This window comes from Anolis carolinensis, chromosome 1 (genome assembly GCF_035594765.1).
Source record: "Anolis carolinensis isolate JA03-04 chromosome 1, rAnoCar3.1.pri, whole genome shotgun sequence".
Taxonomy (NCBI): Eukaryota; Metazoa; Chordata; class Lepidosauria; order Squamata; family Dactyloidae; genus Anolis; species Anolis carolinensis.
In genome coordinates, this window is record NC_085841.1 from 109211422 (window position 1) to 109229126 (window position 17705).

At 38.9% G+C, this 17705-nt stretch overlaps 1 protein-coding gene across 6 annotated transcripts in view; it reads left to right on the forward strand.

Moving 5' to 3' along the window:
• The window catches only part of mms22l (MMS22 like, DNA repair protein), a 110680-nt gene that overhangs the window by 35163 nt on the left and 57812 nt on the right, over positions 1–17705 (forward strand). For 5 of the 6 annotated variants that reach the window (XM_062969037.1, XM_016997218.2, XM_016997215.2 and 2 more), the window contains 4 exons: positions 2811–2873; positions 4564–4683; positions 6651–6877; positions 8368–8877. In XM_062969037.1, the coding sequence (XP_062825107.1) occupies positions 2811–2873; positions 4564–4683; positions 6651–6877; positions 8368–8877 (920 nt within the window). The remainder of the gene's footprint in view (positions 1–2810; positions 2874–4563; positions 4684–6650; positions 6878–8367; positions 8878–17705) is intronic. The other variant, XM_062969038.1, reaches the window with a different exon arrangement.

Genomic DNA, 17705 nt, shown 5'->3' on the forward strand with positions numbered 1-17705 from the left:
GGCTGAGAACCACTGTTATAAATAAAAATTGCAACACAAGTTTATGGCTGAATCTCAATCAAAAACTGTCTTAATGACAGAAAAAGTACTTGGAACTATACCCATTGGCTACATTATTATGTCATGGATCTCTTTAGCTTAGATATGTCGGTTTCTTGCCTCTGTTATCAAGAACTATGTGTCTTCTTGTCAAACTGTGATCATGATATGGAAGAAATATATGCATATTTCTATGTCAGCTAGCAAAAATTCCCTTAGGTTATCTGTGGTGTGTTTTAATTTCTGTCAGTTTGTCTTCCATTTTTGAAACCTACTGCTCTGCCTCTAAGGTTTGAACTGTTTCAGGAGGGCACTGATATTTTGTCAACGAGAAACTAGATTTGATATTCTTATTGTGGTGGTTTCAGGCTAACAAAAATGTATTGATCTCTGGATTCGGGAAGTTTTAAAAAAACTTTTGTAGGGTCCGTATAGGGCTCAGAGTTTATCCATAGCATGGTTGATCTGTATATAGAGAAATGGATTTAATTGGAAAATTGACCGATTTCTTCCTCTGAAAGAAACTATTAATCTTATTTCAAACTTATAAAGGAAACATACATCATATACATTTTCCTCAACTACAAAACAGCCTATGTTATCGTACCCTTAAAGGCTACATTCATAAATGTTTAAAACGAAATAGAATAGAAATATTACCACTTTTGAACATTGCAGGGGTCAATTTTAACGCTGCTTTGGGCTATTGAAATATCGTCAGGATGACTTCAAGCTAAACATTCTTGCCTTTGAATTGTTTAAAATGACTACTTTGTGAGATATGCAAAGAGTGGTTTCCAGCTGAGCAGCTTAGCAGCTCAACAGGTGAGCCAGAAGAGGAAACTTTTTTTGTGCACTGTTAAAAGGAAATGTGACTTATATTCTCAAAAGTTGTCGTGAGTTATTTGTTGTCATTTTTTAAAGACAAAAGAATGGAATATTGACTTCTAAGCCACAGTTCCAGACTATGTGGATGTTTGTTTAGCAGATATATAATTCTTTGCCTTAGGCAAAAATACATGCACACACACACCAACACACATACACTCATATAGACAATGAAAGAACTGGCTATCAAATAGTTTTAATAAATCTACATTTCAAAAGGCAAAACTCCTTTAGCATAAAATAGCAAACTCAGTCTGTCCTATGGTAGACCGGATAGTCATTCTCACTAAGTGTTTATTTTATTGCTTCATAATGAACTTGTAAATTTCTTTATTATGCTTGGTTTGAGTAGATGGAACTTGTTTTGTTTTTCCTCTTTATTGGTCATGGATCAAGGACACCCTTTGACTATCACAGTAAGATACACACTTCCTCCATCCCTCTGCATTGCTTGAAAATATATTCTGTGGCATTTCTGGAAACTCTGGACTAGATTTTGAAGATCTACAGGAAGAGAACAAACTCTCTTTATCCCTGTTTTGCCAAGAGAACAACAGCAGATCAACACAATTTAATCTATTCATGTGCAGGGAGATTTTTTTTTTTTTAAATTATTACCTCTTATTACCTACATATTTATAGCCGAGATTAGTCAGAAAAGGAAATTATGACCCAGAATTTGTAAGATTTGCAAACTCAATGTGATTTAGCAAGAAGGCAGAAGACTAACTTAATTTGTGAGCTGCGATGCACATTGAATCCATTGAAACAGGTTATTCTTTATTGCTGTTACCTTCTCCCTAGTTAATATGCTTAGATGGATCAACCTGTGTTGTTCTCCTATTGTTCCTTCAGTAAAACTCTGTGCTGGATTCTAGAACATGAAAATGAAAGATTACATTGAAGGCTTTTAGGACATTATTCTTTCTCAATTACAGGCAGCTTGGCTGTGTATGTCTATTGAACACTCTAGCTTGTCTAGGCTGCAATAAACTGGTTATTTTCTATGAGAGTAAGAAATGTGTTGTCCATTAAGCTTAATGGAGTATTTTAAGCACAATTGGTAGGAAATAATGAAAGAGGTGGTAATCTTTCATAGTCTCAATTGGCTTGTTTTATAACAGTGGTTCTCAACCTGGGGTCCCCAGATGTTTTCAAGTCCCAAAAATCCTAACAGCTGGTAAAGTGGCTAGGATTTCTGGGAGTTGTAGGCCAAAAACATCTGGGGAACCCAGAATGAGAACCACTGCTTTATAAGAAGAACTATGCTAGATTGATTAAAGGCTGAATAGCCCAGCAGTCTCTTCTCACAGTGGCCAACCAAATGTTTATGGGAAACTCAAAAGCAAGAGTTGATACCAGTGTCCCATTCATATACCAAGCAACTGACAATCATGGGCTTTCTGTCTCTGATACTTGGAACAGCAACATGTAGGTCTCATGATTAGTAGGTTTCAATAGCTTTATCTTCCATAAATATGTTTAGTTTCCTATACACATTGGCAGTTATCACTACATTTTGTGTTAGCTACTCCATAATTTAAGTATTCAGTATTCAGAAAAGTACTGCTATCTCTCTATCCTCAGTCTTCCACCATTCAACTTGATGTTGCGGTGCCGAATTCTGGTATTATGAAAAGGAGAAACAATTCGATCTGCCTGCGTTTTCTACATCCAGTATAATTATATATGCTTCCTTCCATCCTTACTAGCATTTTTCCTAAAGAACATTGTGCCAGACATTTTTACTTATACAAACTTCACATGGGTTATAAACTTAAATTTTGTGGACTTCAATAAAATTTGACTTTTAAATAGATATTGGAGGATTGTGCTTTGGTATTAATTATATAATCAGCTATTTACATCTATTTTCTGCCTAGAAACCAATAGAATCCAACTGGCCTTATGTGGAAGGTTTATTGAAGCGGTCCATTAATAGTCAAGTAAGTACAGTATATGATGGGTAACAAGATGATTTGGGCTAATTTGTAGGTTAGTAGAAAAGTGTTTTATTCACCAGTTTGTTTTCTAAGCTTTGTTGTTGTTTTAAATTCAGCTGCACAAACAACTCATGATCTGTCTAAGCTAGGATGCTTCGTAGTTCTCTTCATGTTAGTGGTCATCTCCTAAGTGGTTGTGTTTTGGAGATAAATTGTCAGATAAGGTGCGGTGGAAGATAATTGTCCTGGATGTGTTACTTGGCTCTTTTGACAAGATATATTCCGAATAAGAGCAGGATGCTTAGAAAATGTAAACTCTGCACTGAATCTGAGGGTATCAGGTTGAGAGACGTGATAGGGAAGATAGTTTATTGCATTGAAAATTCAGCTATATCCTCATCACAGCAGGAAGGTGACTTGCCTTGCTGAGCAATTTGTCTTACAGGCTTGAATCAAACTCTTACTGATAAGGTTGTAGCTTCTGAGCATTCATTTCATACCTTATCATTTTTCTTTCTATGGAGCTGTTAATGCAGTACTTTGTGGCCCAGAGGTCAGAACTGACCTCCTTTTTAAAAGTGCTTTTCAACACGGCAAACATATTAATATGTTTTCTGTAAATTTGTTCTAGGTTGCATGGTACTAATTGTAATTTATGTAACATTGGCCATTATGAAATAATTTCTTTAATTTGTCAGTAATACAGAGGTATCTGTCTAGACAAGCAATAGGAGTATCCTGTTATTGTATTGGCTGATGTTATATAAATTAATACTGTTTTATACAACCTAAGAATGAATTTACAGAAGATATATCAATACAGAATATTTAAAACAGTTTTTAAAAGATCAAGAATTTGAAAAAAAGTATTAACCAAATCAATTGTTCTGGATCCCTAATCCCCTCTACAATGAATTTGACAAATTTGTCCTTTATGAACAGAGCTGTGTTCTAGTGGAGATTACCCCCTGGAGAAAGAGACGGGGCAGCAATTCTTCTTATATTTCTCCTCCCATCCAATGTCCCATAGTCTCCTGGAAAGTTCCCTAAACTTCTGGAACAATATGAGAAAGGTTAAAGATTTTAGCTGAAGCTGTAGAAAATTTCACTGGAGTACAAGACTGAATCCGAGGCAAAATTTAGACATGCTGTGAATTTGACATTTTCTTGTATTGTTACAACATTTTAAATTTTTCAAACCTAAATGTCATACTTGGCTTAAAGGATTGTCCTTCAGTGCCATATGACACAGTGAGGGCTAGGTCTGTCTTGCTATTCACAGCAAGTAGTGTGCTTAACGGTGTTCATTTTCAGTTTCTTCCCAGAGTAGTTAGTTATTAGAAAGTGCTCTTGGCACTTTGGATCATATCATCTTCTGTTTGGGATAAGCCAAGCTCCTCATATGGGAATTTTGCTGCACTTCTCTTTCAGGTTTTCATACAGTGCAAAGAACTTAAAATGTAAATAGCGTTTACTAGCTGGCAATGTCAGTAGTTGTCAGATTTTATTTTCTAGATCACTGCTCATATTAATAGATTGGGTTATGACTAAACTAGAAATAACATTCATAGAAGAAAATTATTCTTGGAATCTGAAAGCCTTGTATTTGATTTGTGATCAAGTTTGTTTTTATTAAATAAGAAAATGCTAAGTAGAACAAATTTAACAGCATTTGAATGTCTTTGTTTGTTAGATGGGGATATTAGAAGAACAGTTGCGAATGCATCTTCAGTGCTGTTTGACATTGAGCTACATCTGGGATGTGAACCTATCTGCTGTCACCATACTCTGGGAATATTACAGCAAGAATCTGGTTAGTAAATGAGCCTAGGAAAAGTTAGAACTGGACAGGAACATCTTGAGATACCTCGTGAATTTTTTTAAAAAATAATCCAGTTTATCAATTTAAGAACTTCATTGAAATAAGCAGGGGGACTGTCTTATTACCTTTATATTCCCCCCCCCCCCCCCCCCCGCCAAGCTTATCAGATTTATTCATTGATTCAGTTTATTTCACACTCTGCCACAAAAGCTCTTAGCAGCTTTCAGGTATTTATATTCTAAAAGAAAGAAAGGGGATGAAATATCAAGTGGTATCGAATTTATCACAGAGGAAAAGAGGGGAGATTGAGAGAGAGATAGAGAGCACAAGTGCACTACAGTCTCCCAGTGGGCAATCATCTGATAGATGACTCAGATTGTTATGTCCTTTTCCCTCTTCTTTTAGCTATAGGACAATGGGTTGCTTTTTTAAAAAAAAACCTGGATAGGGAAGAGTAAAGACCAGTAGGTATGGTGTAGCATATCATTGTCAATATAGCTTTCCAGAAGTATTTTCTTCACTGGGATGTTGTGTGACGTCACAAGAAAATGCTGCTAGGACTTGGCCATACAGCCCGGAAATCACACAACATCCGAGTGATTCTGGCCGTGAAAGCCTTCAACAATACTTTTCTTCATTGTCTTCATTCTGTAACAAAAGAGAAAAGGGGCATTCAAATGTTTTCAGGATTCTTGAAACAGGTGTGGGGGACCTGTGTTAGATACCCTAAATGCTCATGTATAAGTCTAGAAATTTTAGTTAAAAAATCAAATGAAAAAGCCTGGGTCAGCTTATCCATTGGTCAGTGTAAGTACTCTACCTTCACACTTATCAACAAAGGAGCCATCCCCTTCTCTGATTAGAATGGTGAAAGACAAGAACATAGTTCATTCTGGGAGAATCTAAAAGAAACACTGACCTCCTCTACTAACTCACTGCGATGCCATTTCAGGATATTTTGAATGCCTGGGCAGGGAAATGGCAGCAGCAAGGAATGGCCCTTGGGAGTGCTCTGGAACGCACTCCCAAGGGAAATTCAGCTAGCTGCCACTTTGGAAGGGTTTAGGAAAAGTCTGAAAACCTGGTTGTTCACACAGGCTTTTGAATAAGTACCACCCTCCTGAATGCTAAATTCTTGCACAAATGGTTATCCTTGATCGGTTGCATCCGCATGGGTAATTTCTTTATATATCCTCAGGGTTCAACTCGCATTTGGGTTCTCCCCAATGTTCTTATAGCACCTTTAACTTCCTCTATGTTTACAAGTCTCAGTGCACTTTGATCAGCCCATCCTTATGTTTTTATTGATGTGTTTTAACTTTGTCTTATTAATGGTTTGATTTTAATCGTATGTTTTAATTTTTCATTTGTGCGTTTTTGGTATTTGATGTTTTTGTATGTATACTCTTTTGCATTTGTAAGCTGCCCTGAGTCCCTGCGGGGAGATAGAGGCGGGGTACAAGAATAAAATTATTATTATTATTATTATTATTATTATTATTATTATTATTATTGAAAGGTCGTATCAAAATCCATAATTTTTTACCGAAAACCTGGTCTTGATTTAAACATGAGGTTGATTTATACGTGAATATATATGTCTCTTAGCAGTAAAGGAAGGTAGGGAAATGTCTCTGCATTCCTACAGGAATGAGGTACGTACAGAAATGGAACTGTACCCCTTGCCCAATGGTGCAAATGGCTCTTTGTGCCTTATTCTTTGCTGAGTATCAAGGCACATTTATGAAGATTAGACTTAAAAATGGCAATTATGCTTTTCTTTGTCAGTTTCTGTTAACTGGTTGGTTTTGCGGCTGGAATTGATTGCAGCAAATCGATTACAAAACCCTTCATTTGTCAACAAAAAATCTGCATGTAATAAATGTTGAAAGAAAGGTGAAACTCTTCAGTTCCATTTTTGATTCCATTTTATGAAATTTGCTATGTTTATTTTTCAGAATAGTTCCTTCACTATTCCTTGGATTGGTCTCAAAGGACTTGCAAACATTACTAAAACTCCCCTGTCTATGCACAAGGTGGTAAAGAACTGTTGTGGTGATATACATACTCCTGATTTGTATACATCTAGCAATAGTTATCAAATTTTTCTTTGCATTTTGGCACAAATAATGAAGAAAGCAGTGAGGACCAGTGGTGTTCATCCATGGAAGCAGATCAAAGGAAGGTACAAAGGCTTTGACAGTTTTCCACTTATTTTCAGTAGTGACTGTGTATTATCAGTGATAGGGTCATTTCTTCAAAATCTAAGTACGGCATCTCTTTATAGTCTATATTCATGAATTGTGAAAAATTCTCAAAGCCGTTTTAAACCAGGCAATTGGATCAGGTGTTTTTCTAATTTTTGGATTCTAAAATGCTGAGCACCATTTTATATAAACAGCATTTGTTTTAAAGTACTCTGTGTGACTCATTAAAAGCTGGTGGCTTCTTTGTGAACTGGGAGATGAATCCACTCAAATCTAAACATCAAAGGACCTATTCAAGGTGCTGAATTTATTTTGACATTAGCATTTAGCAGTTTACCCAGGTCTTTAAAGTATGGTATGACGTTAGAGTGAGCAAAGTGTGGTCCCATGCCCCCAACCTAGTGCTCTCCAAACATAAAGAAAAAATGCACCTAGGAAGTGTGGGGAATATATGCCCCATGGGCATTTAAGGTATCAGGGGAAAAACCTGGAAGCTAGTCAGAATTTATTCTGGTCATTTTCTATTTGGGGGCGGGGAGGCATTTTCTAAAAATATGACACAACCTCTAGAGCAGGCATGGGCGGACTTTGACCCTCCAGGGGTTTTGGACTTCAACTCCCAGAAATCCCAGCCAGCTTACCATCTGTTAGGAATTGTACGAGTTGAAGTCCAGAACACCTGAAGGACTGAAGTTTGCCCACGCCTGCTCTAGAGGATGTTGAAGGGCATTTCAGGCAACCCTCCCCCCAGTCCACATTAATTTTTTTTTTTTTTTGCACTAGGGCTACAGTAAAGGATACCACCCCCGTTATCTCCTAGAGCAGTGTTTCTCAATCTGTGGGTCCCCAGATGTTTTGGCCTTCAACTCCTAGAAATCCTAACAGCTGGTCAACTGGCTGGGATTTCTGGGAGTTGTAGGCCAAAGCACCTGGGGATCCACAGGTTGAGAACCACTGTCCTAAAGAGATAATGCAGCTTCCTAGCTTCCCAGATCCATCTACCCCTGTTCTAGACATGGAGTAGGTGCACCACTCCTCTTAATATGGAAGCTACTTCATGCACGATAAGTAATGGCAATATCCAGTCTTTAAGTCTGTGTCTCTGCTACTCTTCCTTCTGCCCCCAAAATGGGGAATAGGGAGGGGCAGTGGTCTGGAGGAATCCTAGCTATGTAACAGACATAATGCAATGGGTCAGAGTTGCATGAACAGCTTTGCATGGTATCCTTTTTACCTTTCTGTGCCTAGCACCTCCTGAAGTCATGACATGCAATCTAAAGAATTGCCAACTATATGTCTAGTAGATGTAGTAGATGCTACATGATCCATACTTAATTTTGAGTTTTAAAAAGAGAAAAGGGAAAACAAAGCTCCTGTTTATCCTTTAACATTTAGCTTGCATCAAGACACATTGAATATAAAACAGATTTTAAGAGAAAGTTTTGTGTTTTGTTTTGGTGTGATGCAGAATTTATTCCAAATTCCACCAGAAGCGGATGAGAGAACTGACAGAGGTGGGGCTGCAAAACTACTTCTATCTTTTCCTTCTGCTGGCAGCTATTGCAGAGACAGAGGACGTTTCCAGCCGCATGACAGAACTCCTGCGCTGTTTCAGCCCAACTTCCACTAGCATCCCACTGAGAGCTCTGATCTGGAGAGGATACTTTGCCTTTATGTTAACATATGTTGAGAAGAACATGGACATCAGTGTTCTAGCGGAAGAAATCTCAAATGCCTTCCATGAAAAGGCAAAGGAGTTTTTGGTAGGAAGAAATGACCTCATGCAAAAGCAAAATCTCTGGATGTTGCTTTCTACCTACCTTGATGGTGTCCAAGACGTTTTTGAGATCAGCCGTTGCTTGAATCTGTCTGAGGAAAAGCTGTTGAGTGAAGGTTTTAGCATGTTGCTCCCAGGATGCCGAGGAGCAGAACTTTCAACAGTGCTAAATCTCTTGCAAGATGTCCTGTTCAGGCTGAGGTAAGGATTTATGGATGGATGTTTTCTTCTAGCTTCTAACTTGCTTAAATTACACTTAACAGACCTATGTTATATCTTTGTTTGCTTAATTATTCAGACTTCTGAAAAATGCTCTTCATCCATGTGGATACTAGAGTGGTTTGCAAGTATGATTAACATAATGTGCAATTCAGATAAGAGTGCTAGAGCTCCATTGTAATCAGTGTTGAAACAGAGAAAGTAACAAATATAACAGAAAGAACAAAGGCAACCTATAAAAATGCCTGAGCAAAAAAGATTTTAAACTGGTGCCAATTGAAGTGCTTATGAGTAAAGCATATTATGCCTTTCAGTGCTCCCAAACCCCCCAAAGTGAGCTATTTAAAATCAGAAACCAGCCCCAGAGTGTGAACAGAAATGATGTGATATCACTTGCAGTGCAGCAGGATACACAAATTGTTGCCTGTCTCAGAACACAAGAATGAATTTATACATATTGTGAGAACACAGGCCTATTTTCTTATATTGGCAGTAGCATTTTTTGGGCAATAGTTGATTTGGTAGATAGCAAATATTATGATATAGGATTACAAATCACAAATATACATGCAAAATACAGAAAATACCAAATATAATGTATATAATATATACTTTAGAGTGGGGAGATACTATCTGAAACACACAAACTCATTAGTCCCAGTAAATGGTCCCATGGCATCCACAAAGGTCTGGTTAATGCGGGTTGAACCGAACGACAAAGGCTATGGGAAGACATCCACTGGATGTTTTCCTTTATTTTTTTTCCCATGACTCTCAAAGATGCCCTGCACCTCACAAGTATTTTGCCAATGTTGCAGCGCTGATGCGGATACAATATAGTATGCACAAGCAGATGTTCTGTCATTTTCTCTCCTTATCTTCACTCCTGAGGCCTCCAGGTTTGCATTCTTGAACCCCGTTTTCATTTGGAGTCATTTGCCTGCAACATGCTAGTGCGCACTATGTAATTTCAGACTCCTTTTTCTCTCAGTTATACACAGGAAATGGGTTTTCAGTCCTGTGTAGATTAACTGAGATAAAGAAGTTTATGGCATAAGCTTTTGGTAACTGGATCTATGAAAGCTTCAACATCTGATGCATCATCTGATACAACAGGAACTCATCTGATGAGGTAGACCCAATGAACAAAAGCTTATGCTATAAATATAGTTCTCTCATTTTCAAAGGTGCTACAAAATCCTGTTGCACAGTGATACACTCACTGTATCTTAGAATGCATTTCCCTGGTATTTCAGAGAAAGGTGGCTCGTAAAACCACCTCTGAGTATTTCTTGCCTAAGAAAACCCTATGGAATTCATGGGGTCACCATAAGTTGATAGGCAGCTTGAATAAACATACCTCAAGCAGAGAAGGCAGTGGAGAGGGGGGCTCATTGGATGTCATAACTCTTGTCCAAGCTGGAGCATCGCCCAAAGAGAAGGAACACTCAGCTGTTCTGGTTTTCCAACCTGAATCTCAAGTACAACCACATTTTCTCTCATCCATCAGCATATTTAGTAAGTAGCTTCCTTGGGGCAGAGTGCCATAAATGTAATGCGGTTAAAGTGCCAAAGTGTTAAGACATCTGAGCTTATTGACTGTGGTTCTGTCACTCCTGCTGGACTTCGGAAAATGCCAGGAGCAGCTCTGAACATCGCTGCTTTCCAGAGGTTTGTAGTCATTGCTTATTGAGAGAGAGAGAGAAGGGGGGGGAGAGAGAGATCTGATATGATACAAGTAATAGTAATTCCAATATAGTAATGATTGGAACTTTACAGTCTTATCTGAGTTCCTAGATAGATAGAAACTGCATAAAGTGTAATAACAAGTAGTGAGGGAAAATGAAGATTAGTGATTAAGTGCTGAACAGTTTTGCCTTGATTCATCGATACATTTTACAACCTCCAAGCTGTCCTTTCTGCAATAAACATGCTTGTTCCCACTAATTCATATTGGAGGCAGCTCTTCATTTTGGTGCCAAAAGCTACAGTAGGAAGGTTGGAAGACATCTTTTCCTTGTCATCCTGCCACAAGGCCTAATGAGGCAGTTATTGATTGGTCAGTGCAGAAACCTGAGGATTAGTTAGGGAGGGGCAGAAGAAAATATGCATTATAAACAGTTGGGGGGGGGGGGATGCTGACCGGCATGCTTACCTTAAGTGCTTTGTTACTGTCTGGATAGTTTGACTTCTGCTGTCAGAGGATTGTATATCCAAGGACAACTGACTTTTTTCTCCTAGGCTGTGTTTGAACAAAGATAAAGCATTTGACAAAGTGTAGGTGATTTATTAGGAGGGAACTTGTAAATTGTTTTAACTTAGTCTTTAAAAAGTAGAAACTATCCAAATTCAGGAGACTTCATCCCCACCCTCTTTGATTGTTCAAAAGTTTGTCTTGCATACTACCTTGGAAGATCATTTGATTTTCAATGGCTTGTGTAAAATCAGCACATGGGCTATGCTTGAAGTTTTTTTTTTAAAAAAGAATAAAGAAATAAAACAAACATTTCAATTAGGGGCAGGGAAGTTAACTGAAGTTTTAAAATATTGATCCTCCTTGCTCAGTGTAATTAGTTTGGAACCAGGTTTCATGAAAGGAAGCACTCCATCCATTTCACAGAAGTGGACCAGAACCAGTGGGGATTTTTTTTTCAATCAGCAAGATAACAAGCAGAAGTGGGAAATGATTTTTTCTGAATTCTTCCTTCTCACTGCAATCCCCAGACCCCGCCTCGTGATCCAGACCCAAAAGAATTCTTGTTTCTTATACTGTAATATGCCTGTCTACAATTTGCATTAGTCTGATAAGTGGCGCAGGGGGTTAAACTGCTGAGCTGCTGAACTTGCTGACCGAAAGGCTGGTGGTTTGAATTTGGGGAGCTGGAGGAGCTCCCGCTGTTAGCCCCAGCTTCTGCCAACCTAGCAGTTCGAAAACATACAAATGTGAGTACAGGAAGGGTAATGGCGCTCCATGCAGTCATGTCAGCCACATGACCTTGGAGGTGTCTACGGACAACGGCCGGCTCTTCGGCTTAATAATGGAGATAAGCACCAACCCTCAGAGTCGGACACGACTAGATTTAATGTCACGGGGAAACCTTTACCTTTATCTCAATAAAAAAGTTCTAGACAAATGTCACAATAATGTTGTTCCTTTTGCAGTATTTGAGTAAATGAATTCTGCTCTCCCCCCCCCCCCCCCACACACACACACACCAGCCACCACTTTTGTATAGTATGAATGTACAGTGACAAAATAATAATAATAATAGTTTCTTTCACAATTGTGGAAAAGAAAATGTATGTGTGTTAATATACACATACCCATCCATGTGACAAAAAGAGGGCTATAGAGCAGTATGTTTGGCCAGAGGAATAGCTTATATTTTTGGCTGCCTCTTCAAATTGGCAAAGGAAGAACTGCCTCACTGTAGCAATCCTTTTTTGTTTTAAGATCCAGATGGGAATAAGATATCAGCCCTTGTATAACTGTAATATTTCTGCCAGCTGCACTGGGTGTAATACTTCTCGGACTGTCAGAATTTGCAGGTAGGTAGGAAAGGAGACCACTGATTAAAGGGAGAAGCAGCTCCCTGCAGGCAGTTAGTTAATAATAACTTCATATGCCACTTTTCTGCTAACCTAAGATGATGGCTCACAGGAGCATTCCTTTATTGCTGATTAAGTAGCATTATGAAAATACTGACTTGGCTGTGTTAACTAAATGCCTTGGTATTTAAAGCTTAGAATGTCAAATAGTTCTAGCAGTCGCTTTTAACACATCACATGGGAAGTTTTCTGGAATCACATTTTATTTGAGGAGATTGTAGACTTGGCATTTTCCCCATTTTGCAAAGTGAGGTAAAGCTGGGCTTTAATTATAGCCATTCCAACTGCCATGTTTAAAGGCCTATCCGCCTTTCCATTATTACCCCTTTTATTTTTCCAGAATTTATAATGTAACTATGGAAATTTGCTTTTGGGCTAAAACGTGGCTCACAAGGTCTTGTAGGCGCTCGCTTTCATTCTGTTTTTTCCTTTAAGCAAGCATTTCAAAGTTCATATGTAGAAAAAGGACAGAAGATTAAATGGATTTGCTTATCAGCCTTGGCTTTTTTGCTTTTTCTCTCTCCCCTACTTCATTTGTTCTGGACATACATTTGTATCTAGAGTAATAATTCCTAAACTGTGTGTATTTTAAGATGACTTTGCTAGTGAATGATTCATTGGTCATGTTTTCAATCAAACTACAATGAGTGGCACTGGAGTTCTTGATTGGTCTCAATGTGTAAAAAGTAACTGTGCAACTGGCTCTCAAAGAAAGCACTCCCTGAAAGTGATGTAAGTTGAAACCCAAAAGATGGCATCTCTAAAAGGTAGTGTTCTGCTTAAAGAACCAAAAGCTGTTATTGAAAGAGTTATGTTGTCAGAGCCAATACTACTGCTACTTCTTGGAGTATATACCAAAATACTGCCCGTATAAGCACCAAAAACTACATGAAAAGATGGGAAAAGTCAGTAACAGGGCCTGTTTTCCATGCCAATTATTTTCCTGGTTTCATAAAACTGTATTTTGATTTTGTAAAGACAACAGCTAGTCTGACTTACATGGACCAGTGGCCTCATTTGGTGTAAAGTGGCTTCTTATGTCTATACAAAGTGGTGGTCTCTCTTTGCTAGAATTCTGTCAAGGAGATGTAGAATCATTAATAAATGGACGGCATGTAGGTAGCCCAATACAATTTGAACATTATAAGTCTTACCCTGGGCCAGTTCCTTATTCTACAATCACACGGACTGCTCTAAATCATTCCTAATTTCCTACCACTTTTTAAACATTAAACCCCTTGTTTTTGTCTCTCTTTTTTGGTGATACTGTTATTGCAACTCATTATTCGTTTGTGGGATACAGCTTGGAAAATGTAAAGTATTCATTCTTGGTTTTCAAGTTAGGAAAACTGACAAGAGTGTTGGAGGTGAAGTGTTTGGGTGGAAACTTCATGTGGCAAGTATGAGCTGTAATCCAGTGGAAAGAATATTATTGTAATCTCGGAATTTGCAACTATGGAAGGGACAGAAGGCTACACTATGCCCCCCCCAAAAAAAAAACCTTGGATAGCAACACCCACTTCCTCAAAAATAAAATAATTTTTATTAGTAAATATCTTCCTCTAAGGATGGTGGGGGTGGGAGCATTTTCTGCATGTTTTGGGTTCTTCCCAGACTGTTTTAGGCCTTTTTAAAAACAGGATGTGAGTGGGTGTCATTTTCTGCTTCAAAAAGGGTCTAAATATGGTCTCTTACAGAACATTTTGGAGCAAAGAATGAGGGACAGATACAATTTTTGAATCCCTAGGAGTCACATGAGTCCGCCCTAGTTTTAATCTGTAGTGTCATGCAATGTTCACAATGTAGCTATAGTAAAGCTCCAATTAAAAAGTGTACACCTCCCTGAAGCTTACTGCATGACCTTGGGTCAGTCACTATTTCTCACCTGCTTTACTAGATTTTTGTGAAGATATAAATGAGGGAAGGGTTGTGTTTGCCACCTTAAACTCTTGGATCAAAGGCAAAATATAAATGTTATAATAATTAAATTAATCCATATTCTGTCTCACAAGTGTTAAGCTTACTAGTGAACTTCATATCTTTCCCTGTGAGCTTTTGTACCTGAAAAATTGCAATTTTTACAGAACAACTGTAAGAAGGAAGGCTTAAGCAGTAATGTTACACTGACTGACTACTGAGCAAGCTTGGTACAGTATTTCTGATTATTTCTGAGTAACCAGAGTCCCTTAAGTGATGGTACCAATCCCCTTGTCCTGGAGGGCAGTTACATTAAAATAACTTGGTGTGTATATACAGTTGGCCATCTATATCCACAGGATCTACATCCAAGGATTTCATCATCCACAAATTTTAATTTTTTGAAAAAAAATCCAAAAAGGAAGCTTTGATTTTCCCATTTTATATGAGGGACATATTTTATTATGTCATTGTGTGCAATGGGATGTGGACACCCATGGATTTGTTACAGTAAGTAGTAACAGGATCAGGTATATATGTGTGTGTTAAAAAAACCTTATTGTGTTAATTATGAGCAGCTGCTGATGTAGGTTAGTAAGCAAGCTTGGACCACACCCGGTAGGGTATAACAGTATGAGTTTTTAGAATATAGTTTGGGATAGTTATGCTGCATGTGCAATGACTGACCAGCAATGCTCTTTGCTATGAAGAACTGTGTAAGTTTGTTGAGTTTACTTCATTTTTGATTTTGCAACTCTGCTGACAAGAGTAAAGATTTTTTGTTCATTTTTCCTCTTGTTTGTGTGTCTATTGTTTTGGACCTGACTGATATTTGCTTATGCGCAACAGGAGTTTGGTATCTGGTGTGTCCGTGTCAGTGTCTTCCTGAAATGAAACACAGCCGATATCAAGGGCCCGCTATAGATGGATTGTATTTTATTGTGTCCCTCTAGTGACAGACAGCATTTTGATCCTGCTGAAGTTCAGTAAGCCGAAAGGAGATACTATAATTTTAATTAATTTTCTTTTTCTCTTCAAATCACCCAAGTAATTTACCATGCAGGGTCCCTATAGCATTGGCACCCTTTTCCCTACTATTAGATTTTAAAATATGAATGGAAACAAGATCAGCATATATTCAGCTGTTTTTGAAGAGAACTAAAGAAAGTGGAGTACAAAAGGAGTAAGTCTTTAAAAATTTATTAAAGAGTATATAGCACATTGAACTTGTAATATGGTGGACTGCTAAAATAGTTCATCCAAATAAAAATTAATTGAGGGAGATGCGTAACAAAGAGTTTGAGCACTGTGTATTGATATGTCTGGGGACTTATAAATGTTTTGGAAATGAACTTTGTGATAAGGAATTATGAAAGTTGCAGTCCAAAACAGCTGCTTGGCCAAATACTTCCCATATTGTTTATGCTGAATTTTAGAAGTGAGTTGGAGTTGAGGACTATTTTGGGATATCTGAAGTGTGTGGGAACAAGCATTAGATTGGGATATTATTAGTAATCTGTAATTTAACATGCGGAACATCACTACATGTGTGCCAATTAATTTTCTGCCACTTGCATATTCATAGCCCTTTTTCAGGCTTCACTTAAGCCACTTGTATAGTTTCCATGAAACAATGAAATTGAACAGTAGAATAATAGAATCATAGAGTTGGAAAAGACCACATGGGCCATCTAACCCAATTCCCTGCCATTCAGGAAAAATACATTCCAAGTACCCTGACAGATGGCCTTCCAGCCTCTGTTTAAAAGTCTCCAAGGAAGGAGTTTCCACTACACTCCAAGGCAGTTCCACTGCTGAACAGCCCTCACAATCAGGAGGTTCTTCCTAATGTTCAGGTGGAGCCTCCTTATCTGTAATTTTAACCCATTACTCCGCGTCCTAGTTTCAAGGGTAGTAGAAAACAAGCCTCCCTCTTATGACATCCTTTCACATATTTATACATGGCTGTCATGTCTCCTCTCAACCTTCTCTTATGCAGGCTAAATATATGCAGCTCTTTAAGCTGCTCCTCATAGGGCATGATATCCTTTTAGTCACCCTCCTCTGGACACCTTCCAGCTTGTCAATATCTCTTAAATTGTGCCCAGAATTGGACACAGTATTCCAGGTGAGGTCTGACCAAAGCAAAATAGAGGGGTACCATGACTTCCCTTGATCTAGACAAGCGGTTTTCAACCTATGGGTCCCCAGATGTTTTGGCCTTCAACTTTCAGAAACCCTAACAGCTGGTAAACTGGCTAGGATTTCTGGGAGTTGTAGGTCAAAATACCAGGGGACCCACAGGTTGAGAACCACTGATCTAGACACTCCTTCTGATGCAGCCCAAAATCTAATTGACTTCTTTAGCCGCAGAATCACATTGTTTACTCATTTTCAACTTGTTGTCTATGAAGACTCCAAGTTTTGGCTCAGCTCTCTAATGTAATAATAATAATTATTTTTTGGCTAAGATGGCGGAGAGGTAGCAGGAACTATACAGCAGCTCGGTAAGAGAAAACATAATCCAAGTTAATCCTCCCATCTGAGTCTACCCTTGCTAGCTAGAGCTCTTGTTTGGTCATCCAGGGTCTTGGAGGAGGCCTTGGGGGCTAATTCGCGTGGCTCAGCAGGAAGAAAGGGGAAAGAGAAGATCGGGAGAGAAGAGGTAGAGGGCTACTGCAGCCGCCATTACAACAGGGCTGGAACGCTCTCCCTCATTCTGCCTCTCTATACTAAACAACTGCTGCTGCTGTTGCTGCTGTTTGGAACTGACTTTTCTGTCACTAGGGCCACTGCTGGTCTCTAACCTCTCCATCGCTAACGACCAGCTTGGGAGGAGGGTTTACACTGCTCCCGCTGCTTTGAATTCTTCGGAGCCGATCATTGCTCTGCAGCTGGCCGCTGTGTTGCCTAACACTGCCTACCTGTTTGACTCGTGACAGCGAGCTTTCTTCCCGAGGCGGCTCTCCATCTGGGACTGGGACTGGCTGTTTCCGAAGTCATTAACACCCAATTATCAGTGCTAGCTGCTTCAAAGGCTCAAAGGCTGTAGAGACTTCTACTTCTGCTGCTGCTGTTGTTAGAGACCTTCCCCCCTGGAGGCATTCTTGTTATTGCAGCTGCTATTCACCATCCGCTGGGGTTTTCTACATTGCCTATCCTCCTAAAGGACACAGGAAGCAGCGCTGTGGAGTGTACCATCTTGCTCCTTGGGACTTGCCTGGGCTTGGCCGACCTCTCCATCTGCCCCTGCCCTGTTGGAATCAACAGCTAGGGCCAGTGCC